At 42.9% G+C, this 17,063-nt stretch overlaps 1 protein-coding gene and 1 long non-coding RNA gene across 2 annotated transcripts in view; both read left to right on the top strand.

Moving 5' to 3' along the window:
* Positions 1–3,729: 3,729 nt before the first annotated feature.
* LOC135223123 (uncharacterized) lies at positions 3,730–4,662 on the top strand. Its single transcript, XM_064261628.1, has one exon. The coding sequence runs from the start codon at positions 3,730–3,732 to the stop codon at positions 4,660–4,662; it is 933 nt and encodes a 310-aa protein (XP_064117698.1).
* Positions 4,663–6,977: 2,315 nt separating this feature from the next.
* LOC135222820 (uncharacterized) overlaps positions 6,978–17,063 on the top strand; it is a 358,301-nt gene continuing 348,215 nt past the window's right edge. The window contains exon 1 of the long non-coding RNA XR_010316354.1: positions 6,978–9,910. This is a non-coding gene — a long non-coding RNA (uncharacterized LOC135222820). The remainder of the gene's footprint in view (positions 9,911–17,063) is intronic.

Genomic DNA, 17,063 nt, shown 5'->3' with positions numbered 1-17,063 from the left:
AGTTTTTGTCAACGGGATGTTAACTATAGAAGGTTGTGGCACACGTAGACTCGAGGATTTCGAGTTCTTAGTAGGTTTAGTTTCTTCCCCGAAGGGTTACAGCCTCCATTTATAGGTTATGTTAGGCTTACGGAGGCAGCTCTAGTTAGAGAGGATAAGGTCCCAAGGAGACGTTATCCTATCTAGAGATCAGGCTCAGCAAACATGGATATGGAGCCTAGAAGAGTGGAACTGCCTCAAATACCTAGAGTAACAGCATTTAAAAGCCCTTTCACAATGTTTACAACTGATGATGAGAACCCTTTACCTTTTACATCAAAGGTAGCTGAACTTACCCTCCAGGCAGTGACTCGGGAAGAGCCCATGCCCCAGCTTAGGGAGACAGATCCCACATCATTGCTACTCCCAGGTAGGGAGGATTTGTGGGAGGATTTGCCAGCTACATTCTCGGTAGGCAAGCTGAAGCCAGATTGTGCAATCACTTTGTTTAGTGAGCGCCTTCCTAAGCTGTCAGACGCACTGATCCAAGCAGAATTTGATGCTAAGACATGCCTCGCTAGGTCTCTTAACTCCCTAGTGATGACAGAGACAGCGGCTCGGGAGTACGCTCAGGAGCCGCTGCTTAAGGTCATTGCAAAGTCGTTACTTTTGGGCATGCAATGTGACTTGTACGACTTTGCGGTGGCTAGGAGAAACTGCAGGAAGCATGTTCTATCTGAGGCTACGATCAGGCACGAACCCAACAAGCTTCTGGCTTCCTCAATCTGGGGTGCAGATCTCTTCCCAGCTTCAGCAGTAAACGAGGTTCAGAGCGAGGCATCACGTCTTGATCAAAGCATCAGATTGCATTGGGGAATTCCTTTCAAAAGGAAACCAGAGTCTTCTCCCTCCAGTTTTAGGGCTAGGAAAAGGCAAAGGAAATTCCAACCTTTCCAAGTTCCGCAACAGCATCCTGTGCTACAAGCTGTGCCAGTTCAACAAGTATCCTAGCCTTCGACTTCTAAGGCTCAGCCTCATCAACAGCATCAATTTGTCTTCCTTTAGCCATCGACTAACCAACAGGTTTCCCCTCAGTATTCTGTGTCGCCCGCTTTTAACCCAGTCTATGAGAGTCGGGCATTTCACCCCTTTACCAGGGTTGCTAGGGGCGGCAGGGCTAGAGGATCCTTTCGCCAGCGCGGAGGAGCCAGAGCCCAAGGGCGAGCTAGAGGTGCGAGGTCAGGAAATTAACTTTTACTCAACATGTTAATGAAGTTGTATGTAACGTGAAGCTTCGTCTTAATATTCTTAAAGTTGTGTCTAATTTTAATTGGGGGGCAGATCGAATCACCCTTTTGAGGATGTACCAGGTTTTATGCCTAAGCAAAATTGATTATGGTTGTCAAGTTTATGGTTGTGCATGCAAGAAAACACTGCAGAAATTAGATGTTGTCCATAATATGGCTTTACGTATTTGTACGGGAGCCTATAGAACTTCTCCAGTAGAAAGCCTATATGTTGAGTCAGGTTTTCCCCCACTATTTATCCGTAGGGAGGAATTAGGCTTGAGAGTCATATCAAGAGTACTTACATCAAAGCTAAACCCTAATTATGAGTATGTTAGAGAACCAACTGATAGAGCCCCAAATAGACCTAGACTGCCAAAGCCGCTTGAAGTTCGACTAGCAAGCTCTGCCAGGGAGGTGGGATTACTACCCCCTGCAGTAGCTGAAATTTTGCCCTCAAAATTTCCTCCTTGGAATAGGCCACACTTAGAAATCTGCCCAATTAGGGACAGCAGGAGCAACAGTTCTGGTGATCAGTTGAGGGCAAGTTTCTTGGACCATGCTTTTGAACATGGTGATTTTCATCATATATATACTGATGGTTCGAAGGGTTCTGATGGTGTTGGTTGCTCTGTAGTGACTAGTGATAATACTATTAAAAAGAAGCTTCCATCTAATTCTTCTGTTTTTACAGCTGAACTGCTGGCAGTTTTGACTGCTCTTAAATATATTTTTTATAGTTCTTGTACTAACAAGGTTTTTACCATTTTTACTGACTCTTTGAGTGTTTTATCTTCTCTTAAAAGCCTAGTCTCTTGCAACCCTTTAGTGCAAGAAGTACAAGATTGGTTTTATCTTTTAATTAATAGAAGAGGATTTTCTGTTAGGTTTTGTTGGGCTCCGTCCCATGTTGGAATTGTTGGGAATGAGCGAGCCGACGCTGCTGCTAAGGCTGCAACTAGGCTTAGGCACATTTCCAACATGGGCGTCCCTGTTTCCGATTTTAAAAGTACCATTCGATTTTATTGTAGAGACCAGTGGCAGGCCCACTGGTCTACTTTAGATAATAATCTTAAATTAAAGTCGATTAGGCCTTCTGTTCATCCTTGGCCTCATAGCCGGATGGATAGAAGGTCTGAGATAGTTTTAGGTAGATTACGTATTGGCCACACTAAATATACTCACGCTGTTCCACCTGTCATGTGGATTTGACTGTGGTGCATATTTTGGTGGAGTGCCCTCATTTTGAAAACAAACGTAGAGCTTGTTTGCTGGCAAATAAGACTCTTGGCAATATTTTAGGTGAAGGTGCTCAGGCAGAGCAAATTATGACATTTTTAAAAAATATTGGTCTTTTTTATGAATTTTAATTTTCTCTTAATTGTTTTAGGTTTCTTGTTTGGTTTTTATGAATGAATGATTTGTATGTTTGATCGGTTGTGTGTATGTTTGTTTGTGCGACATTGACTTTTTTATTCTTAAGATATATATGCGCTGAATGGCCCCCTGGCTCCGGCGCTTGGCTATGAGCCAAAAAATTTATAATCTAATCTAATCTAATAATCCAACATAATGTGCTTAAATGGACTTTCAATAGAAGCAGGGAACTCACTGCCTACTACAAGAAAATTGACCCAGACATAATATTACTAAATGCAACGGAATTGCAAATGACACCCTTGAAGATTTATGGTTACAGTGTGTACAAGCGGAATATCCATAATGAAGTCCATGCAGGCATAGCAGTAGCAGTAAAAAAGAATCTAGAGTACAGGCTTCTGGATGATTTTACGGAGGATGTATACTTGCAGTGGAAGTCAGGACTAGAAGAGGACCAGTAGTCATAGGTACGCTGTATCTACCACCTAGAAGGAGATTCTTCCCCAGAGAGGATATAAAGAAAATTCTCCAAAAGCGACTGCCATCCTACTTGTTTGGTGACCTAAATGCTTCTCATGGTCAAATGGGCTATGACAGAAATAATGCAAATGGAGATCAAGTGCATGACCTAATAAATAGGGGGATAGCTTCACTCCTGGGGCCTGATTTCCCCACCTACATAGGCCTAAATTTAGGTAGACCGTGTGGTAAAAATAAACCTATTTCATATTAGTGGTCTATAGCTTTTGTTTACTTTTGTGGTTCCTTGCTGACGTGTCTCGTATTACAGCTGTAGACTCGCCAGATTATGGTACAATGCTTGATTCTTTGTATATGTTACTTATGATGCCCCTTTGTATGTTATATGCTTTGTGTATATTCTTGGTTAAACTGTCTTTCATAAGGAGTGTGATTTATGTACCTTCTTAGTTAACTCAAGTGTTTATTTATGTTTATGTCTGTGTTCAACAATGTGTTTTTTATTTGCAGTGTACTACTGTAGTGGAAATGTTTACTGAATAAAACCTTGATTCTGGTTACACCGGGTTTACTTCAATTTATTCAGTAAAACAATTCAATCGCCATGGAACGGCTTCTACGCCCTCCCCGGTTCGAGGTGGACCCTGACTCTGCCCAGGCCGCCAAGGAGTGGACACACTGGCTGAGGACATTTACAAACTTCGTTCAAGCAGTGCAGCTGACTACCCCTACGCTTGACAAACTGGTTCTTCTCGCTAACTATGTGGCTCCTAGTGTGTATGACTTTATTTCTGAGTGTGAGACTTATGAGAAGGCTGAAGAGGTTCTGACATCTTTGTACGTGAAACCAAAGAATGAAATATTTGCCAGACATTTACTTGCACTCGCCGGCAAAACTCAGGTGAGTCCCCTGGATCAGTTCCTGCAGGCACTGAAGCTACTTGCTAAGGACTGCCAATTCAAAAGTGTAACTGCGGAGGAAGCGTGTGACAGTTATGTTCGGGATGCCTTCATTAATGGTTTGGTCTCGTGTGCAATACGCCAGCGTCTGTTGGAGAATAGGACACTGAACCTAAATACTGCTTATGAACAGGCCCGCACTCTGGAAATGGCCCAGAAGCATTCAGCCTCCTACTCTTCAGCAGAACCTGTCAATGCTGCTGTGTCAGCAGTGAGTCGAGAGGAGGAATCATCTAGTGCTGAAAATAACAGTGAGTCTGTTTCTGCAGCTACTTCCTTCTGGTGCCTCGACTGTTTTTTTTGTGGGAACAACCGGCATCCCCGGACTCAGTGTCCTGCTAAAGACGCAGTGTGTTTGAAATGTAAGAAGCAAGGGCATTATGCTAGGGTGTGCCGCTCTGTGAAACAGGTGAGTTGCTCTTCTAGCCCAAAACATTCCGCAGCAATGCAAGCTTCAATAGTGGGGGCCTCCCCTAAGTGTCTTGAAAAATCCATAACACCTCTCAAGCTTAATGGTAGCTCTGTCAGTGCCTTATTGATACTGGGAGTTCAGACAGCTTTGTGCGTCATGATGTAGTGGACCTAAACAAACTAACTATGTCTCCAGAGCATGGAAAAGTCTCTATGGCTGATGAATCCCTGTCCTCAAACATCTTAGGTCTGTGCACTGTGGACTTGGAGTTGCCTAAGGGAGAGACTTATCACGGTGTTGAACTTATGGTGTTACAAAGCTTGTTATGTAGTGATGTGATACTAGGGCATGACTTCCTGAGGAAACATTCTGGTCCAAATGAAAATGGATTTTGGAGGAGAAAAACCTCCCTTGAAGATATGTTCACTAGGTGTTGTTAAGGTGACCCCTCCTTTTCCTTTTCAAGAACCTGACACCAGATTGTAAAACCAGTGGCTAATAAGTCAAGATTATACTCCTTGAGTGACAAGAAGTTCATTGAAGCCGAGACTGAGCGTATGATGTCGGAAGGAATAATAAGGCCTAGTAATTCTCCTTGGAGGGCTCAAGTGCTGGTGACATCAGGGGAGAATCAGAAAAGGAGGATGGTTATAGATTACTCTCGTACCATAAACAGGTTCACCGAGCTTGATGCCTACCCCCTGCCAAATATCGACGAGATGGTGAACAACATTGCACGGTACAAGGTGTTCAGTACCTTAGATCTGAAAAGTGCTTACCATCAGGTTGCAATAAGAGAAGAAGAGAGACCATACACTGCATTTGAAGCTGGGGGCAAACTTTATGAGTTCAGTCGCATTCCATTTGGAGTGAAAAAATGGAGTAGCAGCTTTTCAACGTGTGCTTGACGAAATCCTTAAGAAAGAAAAAGTAAGAGGTACTTTTGCTTATGTTGACAATGTTACTGTGTGTGGTGAGACAGAGGAGGAGCATGACCAGAATTTACAGAGGTTTTTGAAGGTGGCTGAGGAGTACAATCTCACTCTAAACCACAACAAGTGTGACTTCAAAGTCAGATCCATTAGATTACTTGGGTATTCAGTAACGGATGGGGAAATCAAACCCGATCCGGAACGCTTGCAACCACTGTGGAATCTTTCACCCCCTAAAGATGCAGCTTCTCTTCGCATGACCATGGGATTGCTTGCACATTACTCAAGATGGATACCAAAATTTTCAGAGAAAATCCGCCCTCTCACACAAGCCAATGGTTTTCCTTTGTCCACTGAAGCACTGCTAGCTCTCGGGAACTTGAAGAAAGACATTGCTAGTGCGGTGGTAACGGCCATTGATCCCTCCTCTCTTTTCACTGTGGAAACGGACGCCTCTGATCATGCGATAGCAGCTACTCTGACCACAGAATGATCCCCCACCAGTGGGCTTATTCTTTCCCCCACTCTCACTCGCAGTGAACAAGGACATTCCTCAGTGGAAAAGGAAGCTTATGCCATAGTAGAGGCATTGAGGAAGTGGAGACACTACTTAATTGGACACCACTTCAAGCTCATCACTGACCAACGTAGTGTAAAGTTTATGTTTGACTCTAAATCAAACAGTAAATAAAGAATGACAAAATAGCAAGGTGGCGAGTTGAACTCTCATGTTTTCACTATGGACATAGTATACCGTCCAGGAACAGAAAAACATACCAGCTGATGCTCTCTCCCGCATCTGTGGTGCCACTACTTCTGATAAACTCCGAGAACTTCATGAAATCCTATGTCACCCTCGGATATCTCGCATGATGCATTTTGTCCGGGGGCGGAATCTACCTTACTCGGTAGAAGTAGTGAGGAAAATTACCACCTCTTGCCAAGTGTGTTTAGAGCTCAAACCTCGATTCATCAAATCCTCAGGACAACTGATCAAAGCAACCCAGCCTTTCGAGAGGTTGAACTTAGATTTCAAAGGCCCAGTTCCCTCTCAATCTAGAAACAAGTACCTCCTCACTGTTGTGGATGAATTTTCAAGGTTCCCGTTTGTTTTCCCTTGTGCAGATATGACCACTAGAACTGTCATCAGTTGTTTGGTGCAACTTTTTGCTTTGTTTGGCATGCCAGCGTACATCCACACTGACAAGGGTGCATGTTTTATGTCTGAAGAGCTGAAGGATTTCCTGGTGAAGAAAGGTGTTGCTACCAGTCGCACTACACCTTATAACCCTAAAGGGAATGGTCAGGCTGAAAAATATAACGGAATTATATGGAAAACTCTGACATTAGCCCTTAAGACAAGGAACCTTGATGTGTCTCAGTGGGAAACTGTTCTTCCAGATGCTCTCCATTGTATACGCTCCTTGTTGTGCACTTCCACGAACTGTACTCCTCATGAGCGCCTTTTCCTGCATAGTAGAAGGTCCACCACTGGCCAATCGTTGCCTACTTGGCTCATCCAAGGAGGGCCGAAGGGCCCTGCTCTCCTGAGACGTCATGTAAGATACAGCAAGAACGACCCCTTAGTGGATGAGGTTGAAATCGTAGAGGCGAACCCCGAGTATGCTCATGTGAAGCTTCCAGATGGTAGGGTGACTACGGTTTCATTAAGACATCTTGCTCCTATGGCTAGTGACAACCGTGAAAGTACAGATGCTGGGGTTCCTGTATCTCAGTCCGAGGTTCCTGAGGAATTGTCGGTTGCAAATGCTCCTCAGGAGATTGCACGCGGTCTCTCCCATGTGGATATTGCTTCTCAGTATGACTCTCTTCAGGAATCCCGTACAGTCCCTCAACAGGTAGCCTCACCTCCTCCACTTCGAAGGTCAGAGAGAGTGAGGCAACCTCCAAAGTACCTTCAGGATTACTCCAAGTGAACTTAACTGAGAAGGGAAGAATGTGGTAAAAATAAACCTGTTTCATATTAGTGGTCTATAGCTTTTGTTTACTTTTGTGGTTCCTTGCTGACGTGTCTCGTATTACAGCTGTAGACTCGCCAGATTATGGTACAATGCTTGATTCTTTGTATATGTTACTTATGATGCCCCTTTGTATGTTATATGCTTTGTGTATATTCTTGGTTAAACTGTCTTTCATAAGGAGTGTGATTTATGTACCTTCTTAGTTAACTCAAGTGTTTATTTATGTTTATGTCTGTGTTCAACAATGTGTTTTTTATTTGCAGTGTACTACTGTAGTGGAATTGTTTACTGAATAAAACCTTGATTCTGGTTACACCGGGTTTACTTCAGACCGGACATCCTTCTAGCAAACAGGCAAGCCCACCTGAACTATGCCCTTCAGCAAGGAGCATTAACATCCTCCGATCATCTACCAGTGATCCTGACCCTAGCTACAAAAAGCATTGTGATTCCCACTGCTCCAAGAAACTGCCCCACAAATGCAGACTGGGAAAAATTTAAAATCCAACTGGAAAGAGAAGCCCACAGAGTAAATGAACAGCCAGAAATAAAGGATAAAACATACATTGATAACAAGTTGAAGGATTGGTTCGATACCATAGCAAGGGCAGTAAAGGACAATATCCCTATAAGAGGGTTCATGATACTGAAAGCTCCAGAGGAAAGCGACCAACTGAAATTACTGCAGTGGCATTTTGAAAACTTAGAAAGAGCCTCAAGACTAAACGGATGGACAAGGGAGACTTTCCAGAGGGCAAAACAACTACAAACCCTAATAATTGAAGAATCCAAAACCCTCCGTGATCAGCATTTGGAAAGGATAGTAAAATCGGCTAATGATCTGTACGGACAGGCAGCAAAATTCTGGGAAAACATCAGCCGACTACTGGGGAAAGAAGGTGATTCGGCCTCATATATAATTGACAATAATAGGAAAATCTATAAAGATAATGAGAAAGAACTGGTGTTCAGAGAATACTGGCAGAACACCTTCAGAATAACTGAGGAAGAAAACAGAAACTTTGACAGAGAACAACAAAGAGAAGTAGAAGAGGCAATACTCAGGGAAAGAGCGAACATAACACCTCACCAAAGAGTAGACACCAGTAGGCTGGACCCAGATAATCCCATGCTGAAACCAATAGAATTAAATGAAATAAGATCCATCATAAGAAGAGGAAAAAAGAGGAAAGCTCCTGGAAAATCAAATGTAAATAAAGAACTAATGCAAAACCTACCGGATGCTGTGCTGGAAATATTGAAAGAAACAACAAATGAAACAATTAGCATGGGCTACTTCCCAGACATCTATAAAGAAGGGCTGATACGATTCCTAGGAAAACCAGGGAAGGACCCAAGACGTGGAAAATTACCGCCCAATAACCCTGTTGGAACTTCCTGGGAAAATTGTGGAAACAATAAGCAAAAACAGGTTAGTAAGATTCCTAAATGAAAATGGGCTGACAAATAAAAACCAGTATGGATTCACCAAAGGTAGAGGGACTCAACTGGCTACTGCAGTAATGTATGAAAATATAGAAATTTCACAAGCGGAAGGACAAGGGTGCAATGTAGTTTCAAGGGACATAGCAAAAGCTTTTGACAAAGTGTGGCACAATGGCCTGAAATATAAATTGATGATCACTCCCACGCCAAACCTGGACAACAGGAAAGCACAAATAAAGATAGGTAGAATTTCAGGTCCGGCGTTCCCAATTCTAAGTGGAGTCCCCCAAGGGAGTGTGTTGGCACAAATACTATAGATGTCCCTGCCCCTGATGTAGGCTGTCACCAGATTATATTTGCGGATGGCTGCACACAAATTATAACGTACCAAAATAAAAGAAGTAAAAACATGCTAGCCCTAAAAACAGCAAGGGAAATAAATAAGGTCAATGAATATGAGAAGAAATGGAAAATAGCCACCAGCCAAGCAAAATTCCAACTGCTATCAGTGTCCATCCAAAAACCATTAGACATAATTGTGGACGGCAGAAGAATTCCCTTCAAGAACTCCATCAAGGTCGTAGAAGTTACCTTCACCAGGACAGGACTAAAACACCATCTGCTGAACTGCATGAGAAGAGGCAGTCAAACTGCCAAGAAAATCAGGAGATTCAGCTCAGTATCCACTGACACATACCTCTTGTTGTACAAAGCACTGGTGAGGCCACAGTTGGAGTACCCATCAGCAATCCTAGCAGCAACTTGTAAAACATCAATGACAAAACTACAATCCATCCAAAATAAAGTCATCAGAAAAGCTTACAAAGAATTACCACCATATTATAATACAATAAAAGAATTGCAAGAAAGATCAACGATGGAGAGCTTCAACTGCATGATTCATAGGCTAGCCAATAAGACGTGAGACAGGATTTCTGAGGTGGACGACAACCTGTTGGAGAGGATGAGAATGCCAACTGGGGAAGGAAGAAGGGACCTCAAAACATCACCAAGATTAGGCCCTAAGATGGAAGAAATTACACCTGATCCAGTGTATGTGAGCTAAGCAACAGAATGTAGAATTGGAGGGAGAGTATGGATGTGTGTGTGTGTGTGGATGTATAAGAGCTTGCAAGTGGGTTTGCAAGTGGGTATGTGAGAGCGTGCAAGTGGGGGTTTAAAAAAAAAAAAAAAGGCAGTGTGAGTCAGATGTGTACATAGGGATACAACTGTCATGAGTAAGACTAGTGCCACTAAATTCCATTAGTAGTAGCTGGTAGTAGTGGGGAAAAAAATCCACACCTGCAATAGAGAGGCAATCTAACCACTTTCACATCATCGACACCACCCGTCATTGAGCAAAAGAAAAAAAAAATCATCACCACCACCACCTCCAGACCCTTCCACCTCGCCAAAAATCATGCACCGAATTCACCCTCACCAAAGCAAAGGGGTCTGCCCCCTTCTATTCACTACTAACACTACTTCTATTTCTTACTTTACTCTATACCTGTCCCAATATCTCCACACCCCATACCTTCAACCCCCCAACCCCAAATAAATCCATCCTTTCCTATCCTGTCCTCATTAAGTCTTAAGTCTAAGGAGTCATGATCGGAGTTGATTGATTAGGATCGGAGTTGCAGCCCAGCAGTTAGAGCTCCAGAGAGGCAGCTGAGCCAGCGCCCTGATAACTAAACCTTATCATAAACCAAATACCCAATAAAACCTATATCCTCCCAATAGGCATAGCAATTCCTTCCCTGCTTTGCCTAATTTGCTGTTGTATCCGAAATTTCTATCTCAGAGAATCTGCCACCGGTGGGATGGTCTAGTTTGACCTGGAGGCCAGGGAGTGCCAAGGCACACTGGTGGGGGGTCACCCCGTCCAGTCTCCTAAAGGTCGGAAGCTAGGATCAACAGGTATCCTTTCCCCTTGCTCTAACACTTTTCTTCTTTTGCTCTCCTCCTATCCTGTACAAAACAAATACAAAAAACAAGCACCACATAGACCATCGGTCTACACAACTGTGTCTTTTGTAAGCAAAATTAGTGTGACTGTTAATACCTTGCAGGCAGTAGTTTATTCCCTTGTAATAACCATTCATCATTTGCCTCAGTAACATTATAATAATAAATAAATTCAGCAATTCTCTATATCATGCATATCATCATCAAGTAACTACATTGAACAGCAGGGATGCCCTCAATAAAAATAAAGGATTGGGGGGAGTGGGAGATCCCTTTTTTGAAGGACGGAAACATCAGATTTACAATGTCAGGGATACTAAACATTGACATTTATAGAATAAACCAGGGATACAATAAGCATATATACATTGTAATAAAAAATGAAGACCTCGACAAAGTACTTGGGGAAGAAGTAGTGAAAAGTTCAGAGAAATTGGATTAGAGATAATCACTCCACCACAAGTAAACTCATTAAGATCAGTAATCTTAAGTATGCAGACAGACAGATTGAGGATTATTCTGATGAATATAGAATATACAGTGTACAAAATAGGCAAACATGGCCAGGGTGAAAGAAATATTAATCATACCAACAGCTCATCCATCAACAAAACAAACTTCAAAAATTCCTACAGTTAAAATCACATTTGAAAAAAGAGAGCCTTAAGAGATGGAGTAAGAATTTGTAATCAATATATTCCCCCCCATCAAGTTCAGAAAGAAATACACGTGCCAATGCCGCACTGCAGTAATTGCTCATCATACGAGCACCTACAAAAGCAGTGTCCCACCAAACAGCAGATCATCTGCATTAAATGTAGCGAGGTAGGCCACAAAGCCAGTAAATGGAAGAATAACCCCAGATGCATTTATTGCAATGGCGGCCACCCAGCCTTGGACAAGACATGTCCAGTAAGAAGGGAGATTGGAGAGTGGTATTGAAAGAGAAGAGGAGAGTTGATGAGACAAAACAAAAACGAAAAAGCAAAGACAAGAAATCCAGAGTATAGCTCATATAGCAAAGCCCTGAAAAACTCACTAACATCAAACAATGTACAAAATCAAAACGCAGCAAATATCCCCACAATGCAATATCAAAATATAAATGCACAACTTTGGCATATTCACAGCGGGCATATCTTTGCAGCTATGCAAGATATGGCCCACCCAGGGACTTATCAAAAAAGCAGTAGATGAGTATAACACAATAAATAACTTGCCAAAAGTTAAAATACCGTACATGGCGTCAGGTAGCGACATTAAAAAAAACACATCACTCAGAGAAACAGACAGTCGCAACCATTAAATAATCTTGTGACACTGGAAACACAAGCACAAACAAACACAGAATTACCAAGCACATTGGCAGCAGTGGAAGAAACAATTATACATAGTACCGAAGAGGGGAGCAGAGGGAAAGGAGAGTGGGGAAATGGGGGGAGAGAAAACTACAAAGAAAGCAAAGCACACAGGAACCAAGCAAAAACATTCAAACGTAGGCAGGCCTATGGCAGAAGTGGAACAAGATGTAGAAAAAATTAGGAATGGAATAGTAAGTATCATATATCCTAAGAAATGTTATGTAGATATAAAATCAAACTAAGCCAAAATTCAAATGATAGACAGATTTATACACGGCGAATGCACTGGAGGGTCGACAATGCGCAAAGAAGAACTAAAAACCATATTACACATGCTAATAGCGGAAAAGAGAGTTCCTCTCTCTTCCATAAAATTTGTAGCAACAGATATCCTGGCACTCTTGGCAAAGTATGAGAGAGAGAGAGAGAAGGAGATCGGAGATAAGGATTAGAGGGTCTCCGATTGGAGAGTGGTATTGAAAAAAAAAAAAAAGACCTAATCTCTCTCTCTCTCTCTCTCTCTCTCTCTCTCTCTCTCTCTCTCTCTCTCTCTCTCTCTCTCTCGACAGGGTGGGAAAGAAGGGAGACAGAGGGTCTCACGCACACTTGCTTAGCAGCACCCCATGGCAACCGATGGCTTGACTCAGTGATGGGTGGGGGGGGGCGGGTTTGTCTCGGGGAGGTCCTCCCTGGTCCCCTCCCGCATGAGGGTCGGGGATCCTTGGGTGGGAGGGAGCGAAAGTTCAACGACCGATACTGTCACACGCTCTCTCGGAAGAAGAAATATTCACCTTTGTAATATTGCGCGCGTACATGATGTTTTTGTGAAATGAATGCAAATGAATGAATGGAGCTTCTGAACGAATGTGTGAATGAAAGTTGATGTCCCTAGACGCCTGCATATAACCCTAGTAGATATTAACACACTAAAAAAAAAAAAAATACTAACATTAATCTTAAGTGTGTAATAATTAAGAAATGCGTATGCATAAAACAAGATAAATAACTTGTGATAATGTAAATGATTAGGATTAAGATAATTGCACAAGTAAAGTAGACTTTCACTGCACCAACTCACAACTAACTAACAAATGATTAACCTTAGCAATAATGCGATACACTAATAATTACTAACATAATGCACTTGAAGCAATGTACAGCACGTGGTCTGAGTCCCCCCTCTCGCCCCCCTGCAGGGAGGGAGGGAGGGAGGATGATCCAATTGGAGCCTAAATCATTAAAATAAACATTCACCAGGCAAAAGAAAACACAATAAAACTATATAAATACAAACAAATAAATGATGCTACAGTAGTTGAACCACAATACAAAGATACAACAAACACTATATTACAAAAAGAAGACAAATGGGTCTGTCCCATTCTTTATCCCTTCTCATACCTTCCTTTAGCCCCGCTATCCATCCTTCAAAAACCTAGACTTCCTTCCGGGGGACCCCTCTGGGTTTTAATTCGGTTGCAACCGATCCCTCACTCTATCCTATCCCCCCCTCTATCGTTATCAAGGAGTCATGATCAGGATCGATCAGTGATCAGCGAGTGAGAGGATCCGAGCAGCAGGCTCTCGCATTGGTAGAGAGAAAGCAGACTTTTCATTGGCCAACAGCCGAAGTCTTCAAGCTTCTTTCCAGTCACCAAGCTTGAAGAAAGTTGAACTCGCCTCCCATTGGGGGAAAGCAGATCGGTGAGACTTGCCTTTTCATTGGCTGCTCAAAGACCACTAACGATTCGGCAGCGCAAGCAATAAGTAAAATTCCATCCACACTTCCCTCTCCCCTAACATCCTTCCCCCCTGCCCCACTCCCCTTTCATCACTACCATCCTTAGTCCCATTCCTACTATCCTCCAACCCTAAATCCTTCCCATCTCAACCAATAGGCAAAGCAATCCCTGCTTTGTTTATCCATTCTATTGTTACCAAAATTTCATTCTCCCGGAGAATCTGCCACTGGTGGGATGGTCTGGTACCCCATCCAGCCCCCTGGAGAGTGGAAGCGAGGTGCAATAGAACACCCTGAAGCTTTCTAAAGACACGTTTTCATCTTCTTCTTCTTCTCTATCCTTTAACAGAACACTACAGTCCAAGCACTACACACCACAGGCCCTGTCTGTGTAACAATAGAACTATAAGCAAGAGAAAAGTTAATGTAGCAGGCTTTAATAGTATCCCACTAATAATATCTCTCTCATTATCATACCATGATTGTTATCGCTCACCTTTCACCTCATGCATCTTCCATACATCTGCTTGTACTGAGGGGTAAGGGAGGGAGTTAGGAGGGATGCCCTCTGTAAAGATCAAAGAGAGGGGGGGCGCTCCTTTGATAAGCAGATTGTTGGGAGAAGTTAACGTTGACATCTTCAGAGTAAATCCAGGACAACAGAAACATATATACGTAGTACTAAGGGAGGAAGACACTCATTTCTTCATGAGGATGTAGTCAGTAAGTTCAAGGCCAGCAAATTCGAAATTATCATGCCCTATGGAGTTAACGCCCTCAGATCAGTTGTCCTGAAGCAAGTGGACAACCAGGTGTTGTAATACTCAGAAGATGAACAAAAAGACAACATCATGAGCAGACAGAGTTGGGCCAGAGTAGCCCACGTGAAAGTCCTTCCCTCGAAGTTTGATAGACCGAGGACCAGGTCGGTAAAGGTCCGTTTTGAAACTAGAGAAATGGCACAAACTGCCATGACCCCCTAGATGCTGACCCCTTGGCGTGGGTAGGGGGCTTAGGGACCAGCAGCTGGGCTCTGATGCCTGGTGGGGTTGCTTTCTCAGTGGTTCTTTGGGCCCAGCTGCTGATCCAACTAAATTAGTCAGAACTTTTCCTTCTTTCTGCAATTTTTTCATTCTTACTACATCCTTCTCCTTCATGTAATATTTTTTATTAGCATTTCGGATTATGTGGAATTTTCCACTTTTGTTAAATTTTACTGCTTAGGTGAGTCTGAGAAGGGATCGTGTTTTGGAAGGGGTTTGCATTCGAAGCTAATTGTGGGAGTTGTGGTGGTTGAGTCGCCACCTGATATGGTTTGGACCCAAGAGGTAGTGATGGGACCCCCTCCCATTGCTACCTTGAGGGCGGAACCATCTCCAAACATCAGCCCATTGGAATCCAGGGGGGGTTGGTGTTTGGGATGGGACTCTTGGCTTTTGTCCGGAAGCCCACCAATACGTTTGGAGTGGGGAGTCTGTCCTCATTAGTGGGGGCAGAACTGCCAGCAGGTGGATAGGCTTATACCTGGGCCACTGCAAGCGTATTGGTGCTATCCCGTAAGGGTAGGGTATGGGGTGGACCATTGGGAGTCGACTCTCACTTGTGCCATTGGTGGAGAATTTGAATACCTGACTGACCCACGATACCTTCTTGATATAACCAAGCAGTCTACAAGTATATTGAAACTATGGATATCGACCAATGTTTGCCCTCCCCTGGATCAGACGACTTAACGGCACTGGCGACAACTTCAGGCATGGACACGGATATGAGCTCGGCTATCACACGGAACCATGCACCGCGACACCAGGGTGCTATTAAAACTGGTGGATTTGATGTGAATAATAGAGTACTTTATTGCACTAATGAAAGCCTGTCGTTGGACTACGAGTGCTTGCATAGTGTTGCAAAACAGTTTGGTAAGGTGGAGAGGATTAAGATGCTTCTAGAAAAAGACAAGCGGTCTTTTTCTGCATACATTAGATTTTCCTCTCCCCAAGAAGCTAGTGAGGCACAAATGAAATTAAATGGCCACATTCTAAATGACTCTGTTTTAAGCACCAAGGTGTTTTCTGTGAGGAATTTGAACGATGAGCCGTTTGATTTTGTTCCTAAGGACGAAGAATGTGGACCAGCAACATATACCAGGACGCTTCCTCCCCCTATATGGCATGTTGCCAGTTATAAAGAGGGAAGGGAAAATTTCATAAAAGCTGCTGAATGTATTCAGAACAAAGTGGGTTCTATTCCTATCGGTAATCTGAAACGATATGGAAAGAACTTAGTCCTAAAAGCAGACAATGAGACGCAAGCTATTTTATTAAAGTTTAAACCCCCAAAAAGTGGAAATATTGAGGCTAAAACATCGCACAGATTCTTTAACACGCTGAAAGGGGTAGTTTATTCCAGAGACTTGAATGTTTTTAATGAGGAGTAGATTCTCCTAAGGTGCCCTCCTTGTGTATCTCATGTAAAAAAATTGGGAGGGGATGCAGCTATGCTTTTAACTTTCTCCTCCAATTACTTGCCTGGTACCATCAATGTTGGCCATGAGAGGATGCAAGTAAAAAAATATAAAAGAAACCCTAAACAATGTCGCAAATGTTTCAAATATGGCCACATTCAAGACTCATGTGGAAACAATAAGAGATGTTCTGTGTGCTCTGCTGAGCATGACAATTTGGAATAGTGTGAAGCAGCCCGTTATTGTTACCAGTGCAAGGGTGATCACTCTCCAAACACTAGGACTTGCATCAGATACAGGTTTGAGCAAGACGTGTTGGCAGTGGCTGATAATGAACATCTCGGCATCAGTGCAGCAAAGCGTGTGGTAATGGGGGCTAACAAGAGTGCCAACTCTACCTATGCTTCTGTAATAAAGTTGATGAAGAGTTCTAGCAATGAGAGGCCACCAGTAATGGAATCTAACAGTAAGCATGGGAAACATGTTTCTCCTTGCACAGGAAATAATAATCGGAAACTTATGTCAGCAAGTGCTTTGAAGCCCAATACTAAAAATTGTTCTTCCAAAAGCATGGACAATTTATCCTCTCAAGCTGATACAAATGTAACGGTTGCAAATTCAGCCCCTAAGCAAAGTTTGCAAACGTCCACAAATAATAATATCACCAAG

Source organism: Macrobrachium nipponense, chromosome 8 (genome assembly GCF_015104395.2).
Source record: "Macrobrachium nipponense isolate FS-2020 chromosome 8, ASM1510439v2, whole genome shotgun sequence".
In the NCBI taxonomy this organism is placed as follows: domain Eukaryota; kingdom Metazoa; phylum Arthropoda; class Malacostraca; order Decapoda; family Palaemonidae; genus Macrobrachium; species Macrobrachium nipponense.
Note: the sequence above shows the minus strand (reverse complement) of the source record. Positions and strands in the feature narration are given on the sequence as shown.